General features: G+C 48.7%; 1 protein-coding gene across 15 annotated transcripts in view; it reads left to right on the forward strand.

Moving 5' to 3' along the window:
* Positions 1 to 15,441, forward strand: part of FRMD4A (FERM domain containing 4A) — a 664,082-nt gene that overhangs the window by 511,930 nt on the left and 136,711 nt on the right. For all 15 annotated transcript variants that reach the window (XM_021064221.1, XM_021064222.1, XM_021064223.1 and 12 more), the window contains one exon: positions 10,442 to 10,526. In XM_021064221.1, coding sequence (XP_020919880.1) covers positions 10,442 to 10,526 — 85 coding nt within the window. The remainder of the gene's footprint in view (positions 1 to 10,441; positions 10,527 to 15,441) is intronic.

Consider the following 15,441-nt stretch of genomic DNA (forward strand, 5'->3'; position numbering starts at 1 on the left):
CTGGGAACCTCCATATGCCATGGGTGTGGCCTAAAAAAACAAAACGACCAAAAAAAAAAAAATAACATGAATTGGAATTCAGCAATTCTGCTTCATCTTCTAAAGCAGGAAGGAAGCATTTCCTCCTTGGAGGGTGGGGAGCTGGCGTCAAGCTGCAGGAGAGTCTCAGGAGGGCAGGGTGGAGGGCTAAGAACCCCCCTTCACTGACCCCTTATTTAGCCCCCCAGGGACTTAATTCCTTTAGTGTTCCTCAGTCAGATGAGCGGGAATGGTCATAATGGCATCAGGGACTTTCTAATTACCTAAAAAGGAAAAAGGGCAGAGAGAAGGGAGCTGTCCATTATAGGTGAAGTACTTTCACAACCATTCTTGAAGAGGTATTATTTTTCCTAATGAAGATAAAGAGATGGGGAACCCAAGACGATCATATAAATCCCCCCCCCTTTATGGCTAGTAAATTATTGCATCTTTTTTTTTTTTTTAAATGGCTGTACCCTTGGTGTATGGAAGTTCTTGGTCCAGGGATTGAATCTGAGCTGCAGGTGCAGCAATGCCAGATCCTTTAACCCACTGCACCAGGCCAGGGATTGACCCCTACCTCCGCAGGGACCCGAGCCACTGCAGTCGGATTCGTAACCCACTGCACACAGCTAGAACTCCAAGTTATTGTATCTGTTCATCCAGATCTGACTCCAAACCTGGGACCCTTCCCCCTATGTCACGCGGCTTCCACCTCATGAGTGAAAAGTGACACCATGCTTGCTTATCAGAGAGCCTGCTGTTGCTCCCTGTGCAAGCAGGGCCAGGAGCGGAGGTTGCCGACCTTGGTCCATCTTGTGCTCCATGCTGGCCGGCCAGGTCTGCAGCACTGGAACCCATCTGCAGATGCAGCCTGTGCAAATGCAGGTGCACCTGGCCCTGGGTGAGAGGTGCAATGAAGAGCAGCCCTTTCAAGGCCTGACCTTGCTGTGCTGGAGCGACTCAACTCAGCACCATGGACAGAGCGCCCCCTGCAGGGGCCAAGAAAGCTGTAGTCACAAAGCATGGTGGCCCCATTGGAAACCACCTTGGTAGAGGAAAGGGGCATTTTAAATGGGAAAGCGGGAGTTTCCAGAAGCTGAGATATGTGCTATTTATTGAGAAAGCCTCGTCATCTCTTGAGAAAGCCTTGCCATCTCTTGACAACAGTGACCTTCAGAGGGGAGGCGTTCTGCCCTGAGCTCCGCTCCCTCCTCTTCTACATAGAAACCTCCAAGGTCCCACTGGCCCCTTTTTGTCAATCTGAGCTTCGTCACTCCTGGACCTTAAGAGCCAGAAGCCACTCTCATTTCAACTGTGAGGTGTCAACAGCTCTCTCACTTGCGAACTCCATGCTACGCACTCACCATTATCAATGGATAGGTTATCGATTTATGAATATTCGTAATCTCGCTATGTTGCAGAAACTGAGGAGCTAAGAGTAAGGCAGAGAACAGATGAACCCCATTCTTCCCTGACTTCCAAGACTCCCCCCTCCCTCTTTCTCTCCTTCTCTCCCTCTGTCTCTCTCTTCCTCTCTCTCTCACACACACCCCCCTCACATCTCAGAGGAAGAGTGACCCTTAGCCCAGCATCTGAGGCTAGTGGGACCACGTGTACTCCAGTTCCAGCCCCTCCCACCCCCTCTTTCTTTTTCTCTATCTTAAGCTGCTGCTGCTCCATCCACCCCTCCCCTCCGTGTCCACAGGGCTCCCACCCACACAGAAGAAAATACCCTGCCTGTCTTTTTCCTCCTGCAGCCACCACCCCTGCTCTGTTCACAGCAGAGGGTCAGAAGGATGGGCTTGCTGCCACCTTTCCCGCACCCCACTGACCCCTCTGCTCTGCCAGGGTCCATCCTCTGGTCCTGTCATGCCTGTGGTCACTGGAGGTCCCTAGACCCCAAATTCCACAGGCCCTTCTCTGCCCTCCCCTGTCTGAATCAAACAGGGTCATTATCTTTCTGCCCCCAAACTTGGGCTGTTTTTGCCCTGACACCACCTTATCTCTGCCATGGGCACACCACCCATCCAGTCCCCACCAAGCCAGCAACTTGAAAGTCAGCCTTGACATTATCTGCTCTCTCCCACCTGCTCCCTTCTCTTTCCTCTTACTCACTAATTCTTCTTATTTTTGCATCTCTCTCTCTCTCTCTTTTTTTTTTTTTTTTTGACACAGCATGCAGTAGGTTTTTTTTATTTTTTATTTTTTTGTCTTTTTTGCTATTTCTTGGGCCGCTGCCGCGGCATATGGAAGTTCCCAGGCTAGGGGTCGAATCGGAGCTGTAGCCACTGGCCTACACCACAGCCACAGCAACGCGGGATCCGAGCGGTGTCCGCGACCTACACCACAGCTCACGGCAACGCTGGATCGTTAACCCACTGAGCAAGGGCAGGGACTGAACCCGCAACCTCATGGTTCCTAGTCGGATTCGTTAACCACTGCGCCATGACGGGAACTCCCAGCATGCAGTAGTTTTATGTGGAATCTCAGTTCCCAGACCAAGGATTGTCCCCTAGACCACCAGGGAACTCCTCTCTGCATCTCAAATAGCTCCATCCCTTACCCTCCATGCACACGCCCCTGGCTGTAATTAAGACCTTCATAAGCCTCTCCTGGTCTTGAAAGCTCCTTGTTCATCTCTGCTTCTGGTCTTGGCCACTTCCACTCTCTCCTGTGTGTTGCCACTGAGCACTTTTCTAGAATTCTCATCGGATCCCTTACTCGTGATCTTCCTGGCTTCCCAGGATCATGCTAAGGGTCCCCTTGGCATGTCCTGGGTGACCTGATTTGTGCATGCCTGTCCAGCCTCATCTTTCCCCACTCCCTGACCCCGACGCACATCCTTTACAAGCAGCCCAGTGGTCAGTGTACCACCAAGGTCACATTCAAGGACGAGACCATTGTTTAGGGCCATGAGGTGAGCTCTGGAAATTGAGAACAGTGACCCTCTGATAGCGTCCACCAGGCAAGCTAGAAATAGGTCAAGAAGTTCCCGTTGTGGCTTAGAGGTAATGAACCTGACTAGGATCCATGAGGATGTGGGTTCGATCCCTGGCCCCGCTCAGTGGGTTAAGGATCCAGTGTTGCCTTTAGCTGTGGTATAGGTCGCAGATGCGGCTCAAATCCTGCCTTGCTGTGGCTCTGGCGTAGGCCTGCAGCTGTAGCTCCCATTCGACCCCTAGCCTGGGAACCTCCATATGCCGCACACGTGCCCCCAAGGAATGATTCCTCCATGGCTGGACTGTCCTTTTCATTGTGGATTCTCCAGATAAGTGTCTTTGGAGCTCTGGTCATTTGCACTGTTCGCAAGAAAATAAATAAGGATTAGCTGTGTCTCTTCAAAACTTAGAGTTTCACAAACAATAAGGTGAGCTACAGGGGGGGAAAAAAGAGAGGAGATGCCAGGAAGCTTTAATGTGGGAGAGGGAATTTCACAGCTGAGTTCATGACCTGACGGTTGGTGTCTTTCCTGGCGGATTCAGACAGCTGTTGCTGTTTCCTGTCACTCGTGGTAACGGTGACGGCATGGATCCAAACTCAGGTGCCCGCCACCAGAACTTGCTGGATCTCAGCTGGGTGTCCCAGTTAGGATCTTCATCAACTCCTGAAATTCTCAGAGCTGTTTGGCCGCTGAAACTCACAGTGCTATTCATTATCCTTCTCATTATGATCGCCTCTTTCTGCTACCCGAAGCCAGCCTTCCAAATGTGACATTTGTGTTCATTACAGGATGAAATCACTGGGCCATTTAATTAACACTTGCTGTAAATAGTCAGTGATTCCCAAGTGCCAAGGGGTGGATGCGAGAGGGAAGAGGAGGAGCGAGGGGGGCAGCGGAGGAAGCCTCGCTGATGTCACCTGGGCTGGACGGTGTTCCCTCTGCCACCACCCAAGGCTTCTACACGTTTGAGGGGGCGGGACTCCCCCGGCCTCAGGGCCTCTGTGTTTAATCTGCTCAAACACGCAGTTGCATAGCACCTACGTATTCCTGCTCCAGACTGTCTGATAAAATATCCCCAGATGATTATCCTCTGGGCCAGGTTGGGTGTGGAATTTGCCTTGTTGCTTAAGGGACTCTGTGTAGCCAGGTGGGTTTGCCCTTGGTCCAGGGCACCGTTTCCTTTCATACCAAAAGAAGCCCTAAGAGTTAGTCCTGCTAAATGTCTTGTCCTGGAAAACCCAGAAAAACCTGTTTTGAAATGTAGGTTTTATTATTATTCAGGTACTTGAGACCAACAGATGGGGATATTACTGCCATTGAAAAGAGAGATGGAGGAGTTCCCGTCGTGGCGCAGTGGTTAACGAATCTGACTAGGAACCATGAGGTTGCGGGTTCGGTCCCTGCCCTTGCTCAGTGGGTTAAGGATCCGGCGTTGCCGTGAGCTGTGGTGTAGGTTGCAGACGCGGCTCGGATCCTGCGTTGCTGTGGCTCTGGCGTAGGCTGGTGGCTACAGCTCCGATTCGACCCCTAGCCTGGGAACCTGCATATGCCGAGGACCTCCATATGCCGAGGGAGCGGCCCAAAGAAATAGCAAAAAAAGACAAAAAAAAAAAAAAAAGAAAGAAAAAAAGAAAAGAGAGATGGGGAGTTCCCATTGTGGTGCAGTGGAAACGAACCCAACCTTAACCGCTTGGTGGGTTAAGGATCTGGAATTGCCACGAGCTGTGGTGTAGGTCACAGATGCGGCTAGGATCTGGCATCGCTGTGGCTGTGGCATAGGCCGGCAGCTATAGCTCTGATTCGACCCCTATTCTGGGAACTTCTGTATGCAGCAGGTGCGGCCTTAAAAAAGACGGTGGGCGGGGGGGGGGGGGGGGAAGAAAGATCGCTACTCAGTTTCCATGAGGGAGAATACCCCATGCCAGGCAGGGCCACGTGAAAGAAGCACAGCCTCTGCCAGGAGGCAGAGGGAGTCAGGGACTGCAGGCAAGAGGTTTTATTGTGCTTTTTTCAGGAAAGACTGAGTGAGGCAGGATAAACAGGCCTAGGGCTGGCTGGTTTGAATAGTTTATGTGGGCTTTGGGACATGGGGGCCGCCCTAAGTCATCCAGTTCCTGGCCCAGGGATGCTTAAGGCAGGTGGATGGTGGCCTGGAGTTTGAAATCCCCACAGAGGTGGCGAGGACGGGCATGTGGGCTCTGGATGGGCCGGTCCCTGGGCAAAAGGTATGCGCGTAGGTGAGTCCTTTATCATCTCCAGGAACTGATTAAGCCCAGGAGGGGCCGTCCATTGAAAGTCAGCACGGTCCCAGATGTCAGAGCATCCAAAACCCACGGTTAATACAGAACCAGGCTCGGAGCTGTCCCCGCAGAGCCTCTGAACCTCTGAGACATCATTCATCTCCTTAGGTCGACCCAGAGCCCCGGGAATTTCTTTGTGCACCGGGTCTGTGGAGAGAAGCCCTCCTCACTGATAGTCAAGCCAGTGCAACATCGCCACCTACTGCCCAAAAGCGGGACCTTTGACAAGGCTCCCTGCAAACGATCCAAAGGGACAGAGCTGGTGTCTGGACTTGGAACTCCACCTGTTGACCTTTCCCACTTCCCCAGAAAATCTTTCTCCCCTCGTGTGTGCTAGGATTGAGATGTCTGAGGTCTGTTTTTCCCCTTCTGGTCACTTTTGACTTCCCAGCTCCCCAGCACAGAAGAGAAAGTTCGGGATGAGTTAAATATCCAGGGTTTCAGAACAATGTGACGGGCCTGGAACTCACAGGGTTTCCCAGACTGACGCTTGGTGATAAAGGTCAGCAGGAAACTGGAGTTTCTGTCAAAAGAAGGTGATTTTTTTTTCCTCCCTCTCAGAATACACTTGTTATTTCCTCCACCTTCCTGTCTCTTGTGCAGCTGGAGAACAAATACTGTCTCAGAAGGCAGAATTGGCCATCTCGTTTCAGTTTTCCATTATTAAAGAGTTAGACAGGGAAGTATGTATTTTTTTTTTCTTAACACGCTTAGTAGGAGGTGGGGGACAGAATGTCTTTGCTCCTTAATTCTCAAGAATTAAAATAGGAGTTTCCTGGTGGCCTAGCTGTTAAGGAGTCAGCATTGTCACTGCTGTGGTGTGGGTTCGATCCCTGGCAGGGGAACTTCCCCATGCTGCAGATGTGGCCAAAACCACAACAGCAACAACAAAAACTCTCACCAGTGGTGGTGGTGAGAGGCAAACCGTTGAAAAGCAGAGTCTTTTCCTTCAGAGAAACGTCACAAGTTCAAGTTGCTGCCTGGATTAGGGCTGGGGACACCACAATGAATGAGATTTGGTCCCAGCCCTCAGGGAGTCGCAGCCTAGTAAGAAGACATCTCAGGGGAACAGGAAATCCTGGGGCCGCAAGGCCCTGCCATAAGCAGAGGACGTCACCGGAGCCCAGGAGAAGAGGTCTCCTGTGGGGACCATCAGCGGAGTCAGTGAAAACATGTGGCGACCGTGAGCAAAAGGCTAAAGGGATCAGTAGTGATGCAGACGATTGCCTTGGGAATGGATTAGCAATGAGACCCTGCTGTGTAGCACTGGGAACTATGTCTAGCCACTTATGATGGAGCATGATAATGTGCGAAAATAGAATGTGTACATGTATGTGTAACTGGGTCACCATGCTGTACAGTAGAAAAAAAATTGTATTGGGGAAATAACTATTATAAATAAATAAATAAATAAATAAATGGATCAATAGTGACTTGGGGCTGCAGGATGATTTAGGGGGTGGAAGCAACAGCTTGGACATTGGCCCAGAGCCACACCTGCATGTCCCCAGCTGAACTGGCTTTCCAATGACCTGCCCAGAGCCCCGTCCTGAGCCTTTGTCCAGCCCCACCACCTCCTTGGCCTCCCTTTCTCTCCCCCCCCCTTCTTTCTGCCTTCCTTCTTGCCTTCTTTCTTTCTTTTTTTTTTTTTTTTTTTTTTTTTTTGGTCTTTTTGCCATTTTTAGGGCCACTTCTGTGGCATATGGAGGTTCCCAGGCCAGGGGTCCAATCGGAGCTGTAGCCGCCGGCCTATACCACAGCAACAGGGGATCCAAGCTTCGTCTGCAACCTACACCACAGCTCACGGCAACGCCGGATCCTTAATCCACTGAGCAAGGCCAGGGATCGAACCCACTGCCTAATGGTTCCTAGTTGGATTCGTTGACCACTGAGCCACGACGGGAACTCCATCCTTCCTGCCTTCTGATTTTGCTCTTCTGACTACCCCTCGCCAAAAACCGTTTCCAACAGGTGTAGGTTTTTAAATTACATCAGATTTAACTCACAGCCAATTTATTCCCCCATATCATGAATCAGATGGGAAACCTCGGTTACATATGACTGTACCGTCATTTTATTTATTTATTTTTTGGTCGTGTGCGAGGCAAGTGAAAGTTCCCCAGGCCAATGATCAAACCCATGCCACAGCAGCCACCTGAGCTGCTGCAATAACAGTGCTGGATCCCTGCCCCGCTGCACCACCAGGAAACTCCCTGTACTGTGTCATTTCATATCAGGGACAGAGCGTTCATTTGGGGCTCCTCGGGGGTGGGAGGGTTCTAGAACAACCGCTCACAGACAGGGAGAGACAGCTGTATTTTCCATTGAGATGTAGAATTGGCTCCTGCATTTTAAGTCTCCATTACTAGGCGAGTGAAAGCAGTATACAGCTTTACTGTTCATCCAAGACCACCATAGACGCTTGGGGGACCTCCGTGACATCAAATACTTTCTCCAGGGAGCTCCTATTGTGATTCAGCTGGCTAAGAACCCGACTAGTATCCATGAGGATGCAGGTTTGATACCTGGCCTCACTCAGTGAGTTAAGGATCTAGCGTTGCTACAAACTGTGGTGTAGGTCTTGGAGGCAGCTCGGATCCTGCGCTGCTGTGGTTGTGGCATTGACTGGCAGCTGCAACTCCCGTTCCGCCCCTAGCCTGGGAACTGCTATATGCCACTGGTATGGCTCTAAAAAGACAAAACAATTTAAAAATTTTAAAAACTGGAGTTCCTGTTGTGGCTCAGTGAAAATGAATCTAGTATCCATGAAGACGCAGGTTCAATCCCTGGCCTCGCTCAGTGGGTTAAGGATCCGGCATTGCTGTGAGATATGGATTAGGTTGCAGATGTGGCTCAGATATGGCGTGGCTGTGGCCAGTGGCTACAGCTCTGATTTGACCCCTAGCTTGGGAACCTCCATAAGCCATGGGTGCAGCCCTAAAAAAAAAAAAAAAAAAAAAAAGACCAAAATAAATAAATAAATGAAACAGTTGCTCCAAAAGCAGGCAGTCGGTATTTCTTTTTTTTTTTTTGATAGGGAAGGGAGCAATGGTAGAGATCAACCAGCCTTTTCATTGCCAGACTTTACAAGAATGAAGACTGTATTGTAATTTCCGAAAGTTTTGTAGACCCACCATTATGGTAACTGTGCAATTAATATCTGTGGATTGAAAATATCTGTGAATATCTGAAGGACTGGGATTCACTCACAGATTTAAATGCATCTGTAGTGCATTCCTCACAGCAGCCTCTGCACACATCTGTGAGATGGTCAAAGGCATTGTTTATTTCGTCTCAGACAAGAGGTGGCAAACTAGGGGGCGTGGTCTTGCTCCAGCCAGTGGACGTGTTGTGTTTGCCTTATGCAATGTTGGCTCGTTGGTTTTGCTGCTGCTGTTTTCATCTGAATTCGTTTCCACTGTTGGAAAGCAGCAGACGTCTTTGGTGGAGAACTGCTGACCAAGCCCAGCAATCTTGTATAGTTTGGAAAGCAGAAGCCCAGCGGGGTTATGTGACTTGCCTGGAATCACACCAGCTGGGACCCGATCACTGGTCTCTTGGCTTCCTTGCCAGGATCCTTTCCATCCTATTGTCTCACCCTTCTGGGAGACCACAGCACTTGTTTCTTCTCGTTTCACTTTCTGCCCCCTCTTGGGGTCCCCACTTTCCACGAGGCAGGTGCCCAGTGCCCTTCAGAGGTTGTCACACCCACCCAGAACCCCTTTCCCTCCAAGTCTCTGTCGTTTTCTCTCTTCCCCTCATCATACCTCCCTCCATGCACCTGAGCCTTCCTTATCTAATGAAGGAATTTAATAAACTCCAGAGTCGATGTGTAAGGCGCCTCAAGTGTAAACTTAAATCATTTCAGCATGTGTCATCCTGAAAAAAAATCCATAAGCTCCATCTGGATAAAAATCCAGTTCTCATTTGGCTGAATGTGCATGAATATCATAGCGTTGAGAGCACTGGCCACAGCTCTCTGGATGTGCAGACATCAAACGCCACCTTGTTATCTTCAGAAAGATCTGTTGTAACCATTTCAAAGAGAAATAGGGCCCCTTCTTCAATTATCTTTGAAAACTCCCATTCAGCAGTGATTAGGACAAAAAGTAATCTAATGAAAACAGATGACATAAAAACAATGGGAGTTCCCATCATGGCTCAGCAGTAACGAGCCCGATTAGTATCCATGAGGATGCAGGTTCGATCCCTGGCCTCGCTCAGTGGGTTAAGGACAGTGTTGCCGTGAGCTGTGGTGTAGGTCACAGACGCAGCTCAGATCCCACGTTGCTGTGGCTGTGGTGGAGGCTGGTAGCTGCAGCTCCGATTCGACCCCTAGCCTGGGAACCTCCCTATGCTGCGGGTGTGGCCCTAAAAAGACAAAAAATTAAAATTTAAAAAAATTGGAAGGCAGATAAGGAAAGGGAAAATAGGTGGTCAAGTTCAAGTTGACTTTTTTTAATAATGGTTTTTATTTTTTCCATTACAGCTGGTTTACAGTGTTCTGTCGGTTTTCTGCGGCACAGCAAGGTGACCCAGTCACACATACATGTGTACATTCTTTTTTCTCACATTATCATGCTCCATCATAAGTGACCAGACATAGTTCCCAGTACTGCACAACAGGATCTCATTACTTATCCATTACAAAGGCAATCGTTTGCATCTAATTAACCCCAAATTGCCAGTCCATCCCACTCTCTCCCACTCCCCCTTGGCAACCACAAGTCTGTTCTCCATGCAAGTTGACTTTTAGGTATTGATGATGGGCCCGGCTCTTTGCTGTCGGAAGGGCTCTCTGTCATGATGGTTATTAACCCACTCTAGATGGACTTGAAAGGAGCTCCCTTGTGGTGCAATGCGTTGAGGACCTAGTGTTGTCACTGCTTGGGTCGCTGCTGTGGTGCAGGTTCAAGCCCTAGCCGGGGTATTTCCACATGCTGTGGGCACGGCCACAAAATATAAATAAATAAATAAATAAATAAATAAATAAATACATGGACTTGCAAAGCACTGTTTTCTCTGGAAAAGGCATCATGGAAACAATAGATGATGCCTTTCTCCTTTGTTGGGATTGGGAGTCCCCGTTGTCAAGGCAACTCATATGATTCAGAGAACGCTCGATAACTGCCTGAACGGTTGACGCTTCTGTGGTTCATTGGCAGTTTTTCTCTTCCAGGTTCTATATAGAAAGCATCTCATACCTGAAGGACAATGCCACCATCGAACTCTTCTTCCTCAACGCCAAGTCCTGCATCTATAAGGTGAGAACTTTTTCTTCCTGTTCAGAGTTTTGCGTTGCCATCTGAAAGCATCCTTTGAAGCGGAGAACCCCAACTTGTTACCCCTCCTGTGATTTTATAGATGAGTAGAAGGACTTTGTAGATTAATGATTATCAATAAACGAGAGTTCCGCAAAGCTAAAGCTACAAATCATTAATAACATGACTCCGTCCAATCCCATCACTGTGTTTTGGCTTCTTGGAGGTGATCCTTAGCTCAGTTTTAGGGATCTCCTTACCTTGGCAATGATGACAACAGAGAAACCCAGACTAGTGTGCCAAATGCACTCGGTCACAATTATAAATGAACCTCTTATAACCAGATGCTTGTGTATTTAACCATTTGGGGGTATTTTAGCAGCATCTTTCAAAAGGATGCTCTTGGCGCTATTTGACAATTTTTTAATTTTTAAAAAGTTTATTTTATTGAAATACAGTCGATCTACAATGTTGTGTTAATTTCTGCTATACAGCACAGCAATTCAGTTATACATATATATGCATTCTTTTTCATTTTCTCTTCCATTATGGTTTATGGCAGGATATTGAATCCAGATCCCCGTGCTATGCAATAGGACCTTACTGTTTATGCGTCATATATATACTAGTTTGCATCTGCTAATACCAACCTCCCAGTCCATCCCTCCTCCACTCTTCCTCCCCCTTGGCAACCACAAATATGTTCTCGGTGATGCAGGATGGGTTTTTTGGGGGGTGGGGGGTCGTTTTGTCTTTTTAGAGCCACACACGCTACATATGAAGGTTCCCAGGCTAGGGGTCCAATCGGAGCTGTAGCTGCTGGCTGACACCACGGCCACAGCAACACAGGATCCGAACCGCATCTGCGACCTACACCACAGCTCACAGCAACGCCAGATCCTTAACTCCTTGAGTGAGGCCAGAGATCCGAACCCGTATCCTCTTGGGTGCTAGTTGGGTTCACTAACCACTGAGCCACGATGGGAACTCCCAGGATGGTTTTTTTTAACCATAGTAAAATTTTCCATGGTAACCATTGATAAGCATATAGTTCAGTGGTGTTAAGTGCATTTACCTTGTCATGACACCATCATCACCATCCATCCCCAGAACTCTTCATCCTATGGAACCTGAAACTGCACCCCTTAAACACTAATTCCCCATACTCCCCAAGCCCCAGCCCCTGGCAACCTTCGCTCTACTTTCCGCCTCTATGAATCTGACTACTCTAGGTTCCACCTATGAGTGGAATCACTCAGTATTGGTCCTTTTGCAGCTGGCTTGTTTCACTCAGCCTAATGGCCTCCAGGTTCTTCCACGCTGTAGCATGTGTCAGGATTTCCTTCCTCTTTAAGGCTGAGTAACATCCTACTGAATGGACATACCACATTTTGTTGATTCATCCATCCGTCAGCGGACGCTTGCATCACTTCTACCTTTTGACTCTTGTGAATAATGGTGCTCTGAACGTGGACTGATAAACATCTATTCAAGACCCTGCTTTCCATGGTTTTGGATGAATACCCAAATGTGGAATTGCTGGATCGTATGGTAATTCTGTTTTTCATACTTTGAAGAACTGCCGTAGTATTTTCCATAATGACTGCACTGTTTCACATCCCCACCAACAGCATGTGAAGATTGCAAATTCTGCATATCCTCACCCACACTTATTATTTTCTGGGTTTTAAAAAAAAATTATAGTCGTCTTAGTTGTTTTAGGTTGTATCCTGTGGTTTGGGTGTGAATTCCCCTGATGACTAGTGATTTGGGCATCTTTTCACATGCTCGTTGGCCACTAGTACATCTTCTTTAGAGACCCGTCTATTCAGTGGACATCTGGTCAATGAGTGGGACATTCCTGTGCATCCAGTTCCCCCCTGTGCTTGTAGTGTTTCCTTTCATTGGAGGACCCCAAATGCCCACAGAAAATTTCCAGCACACACCCCCTCCCGGGGGAGAGGGGCTTGCAGACCACCCCCCAGGTTGAGAACCATGACTCAGAGAATGTATTTGAAGTGAACACTCTCTCTGCGCCGCCCCCCCTTCTGTCTCACAGGTGCAGCCTTAGATCAGCTCATTCACGACCAGGGAGAAGGGTGGCTGATACTTAAACTCCCGTGGCCCCGTGATGTGGTTGGTGCTGAGCACTTTCTGTGAGGTGGTGCAGCTGAATCTCTGCAGCATCTCTGAGATGAATATTGTTCTTCATCCCACTTTTCCCTGCGAGGAAGATGAGGCACAGGGCGGTTGTGAGATTCACCTGGGGTTGCATGTCTGCTGAATGGCAGAGTCAGTTGGGGCTGAGGCTGGCAGCCTGACTCCAGATCCCAGATCTCAGCCTCTGGGCTGCGCTGCACCTTGAACAGCAGACTCTTTTTAGAGGGGGTCATCCCTCTGCAGCCACGGAGAACTTCAAAGCCAAGTACACCTGTTGTAAAATGGTCGATGGCTGTATTCAAAGGAGATCCCACTGCCTCTGTTTTCCTATTTAACTAAACCCAGTTTGGAGAGATTATAACAACCCATTGCACGTTAAAGTGTGCGCACATATGCGCATGCACACACACACACACACACGCACATACATTGAAATGATCTATCAGCTGTCACTTTTCCTTCTGGAACTACTTCACATCCTTTGCACATAATAGTTCCACCAATTGCAAATGTGCGCAATTGTGGAGGGCACGGTGGTGAAAGAATGGCACCTGGTCACAGTTGTTAAACCAGCACTTAGACTGGGCTCAAACCCAGCCCGCTCAGACCTAGGGTGTTTGGGGATTTTGCCGAATGGAGGAACAAAGAAGCTCAATGCAGTTCCAGGATAAGTTGCAAATTTCTTCTTCTCTCTAAACCCTCACTTTGTTATTAAAGTGGAAATAATAAGACCAACCTTACAGACCTCATGGGGGTGAGCAAGTCCGATCGTTTTTTTCTTGATTTATTTTTTATTAGGGTAGAGTTGATTTACACTACTGAGTCAATTTCTGCTCTACAGCATAGTGACCCATATATAGACATTCTTTTTTTCATATTATCTTCCATATGGTCTCTCCCAAGAGACTGGATATAGTTAGTTCCCTGTGCTGTACAGTAGGACCTCACTGCTTAGCCATTCTAAATGTGTGTAATCCATGTGAAAGCACTTCCAAGGAATTCAAGAATAAAAAGTGAAGATTGTCCACCAGGGGGCAGACTTGGGCAGCAAATGCCGGAAAGTCACTGACAGGGTAAAATGCCTTCAACCCAGCACGTAAAACCCTATGAAAAAAAGCTGCCCCAAATTGTGCAACAGACATCTGGGTTAGGGGAGCAGACGTGGTTGAGTTCAGTCAAGTCACAGATACGGAGTGGAGGTGAAGACTTCAGTGCTTCTAAACATCATAATCACAGCAGACTCTGGGTTTAATGGGAACTAAAAAAGAAGACATCCCCAGAACTAAATATTACAGGTTTCCCCAAGTAGAGGGGGTGATGCATTCAGTGCCGGCCACCTGTCTTAGGATCCAGGTGCCCACAGCCTGCCTGCTGACCCCGGGGGCACGTGCCCTTCTCAAACCCCTACTTCTCAGCTGCTGCCATGGAGCTCAGTGAGTCCTGCCAGCGAGCCCGAGATGGCTTTTCTAAGGTTGGCGCAGGAGACAGAGCCATGTCCCAGGGCCACTGTCTCCCTTCCGTCATCAAAAATAATATTTTCAGGAGTACCTGTTGTGGCTCAGTAGGCTAAGAACCTGACACAGTGTCCAGGAGGATATGGATCCCTGCCCTCACTCAGTGGGTTAAAGGATCCAGTGTTACCTCAAGCTGTGGTGTAGGTTGCAGATGTGGCTCAGATCTGGCATGGCTGTGGCTGTGGCGTAGGCTGGCAGCTGTAGCTCCAATTCTACTCCTAGCCTGGGAATTTGCATGTGCTACAGGTGCAGCTATAAAAAGAAATAATAGTAATAGTATTTTCATTTGTGTAAAGAGACATTTAGAGTCAATAACAATTTATCACATATGTTGCATTATTTGAGGCTCAAGAGTGAGATGGAATCATTAGCTTTACTGAGTGAGGAAAGCAGTGTTGGTTTGGTAGGTAATAACTTAGTCAAGGGCAAGAACCAGAAGTGGAGGAAGAGGCTTTCCACGGTTGTAAATATCTAAAGATGGTGTGAGGCCCCATAGCAGATAGATTGTGATCAGGGACTTAAGATTCAGTGGCTTGGAGTTCCTGTGGTAGGGCAGCAGAAACAAACCTGACTAGGAACCATGAGGTTGCGGGTTTGATCCCTGGCCTTGCTCAGTGGGTTAAGGATCCAGCATTGCTGTGAGCTGTGGTGTAGGTCGCAGACGCAGCTCGGATCTGGCATTGCTGTGGCTCTAGCGTAGGCTGGCAGCAACAGCTCCAATTAGACCCCTAGCCTGGAAACTTCCATATCCCGTGGGTGCAGCAGCCCTAAAAGGACAAAAGACAAAAAAAGCGGGGGGAGGGGGAGATTCAGTGGCTCTCGGACTTGGGTCCCCCCACCCCGTGCCCCTTGGTGACAGCTGTAAACACGACACCTTCTGTGACCCTGCCATGCTTCATTTTCCTCTCCAGTCGTGCAAGGATAGTCAAAGGCCCAACCCATCACCTTCTCGGGAAGACGAAGCAAGAGGGACGTGGACGTGGTTGGTTAGCACTTCGCCAGGCAGGTGATTAGCGCCCATGGAGGTAGAACTGCTAAGAATCAGATCCAAGTTCATCTTGGCTGCAATTTTCTGTGTGCCACCCACGCTGCCCTCTGGGCCTTTAAACGCCTTGAGGAGCCAGAGAGCAGTGCCAGCCGCATAGCCGGTGGGTGATGCTGACACTGGCGGCTTCAGCTGACCCCGAGCTCTCCGGCATCTTAGAGAACCCTTTCTACCGTGTACTAGAATCTGACTGTTCAGA

Source organism: Sus scrofa, chromosome 10, assembly GCF_000003025.6.
Source record: "Sus scrofa isolate TJ Tabasco breed Duroc chromosome 10, Sscrofa11.1, whole genome shotgun sequence".
Lineage (NCBI taxonomy): Eukaryota > Metazoa > Chordata > Mammalia > Artiodactyla > Suidae > Sus > Sus scrofa.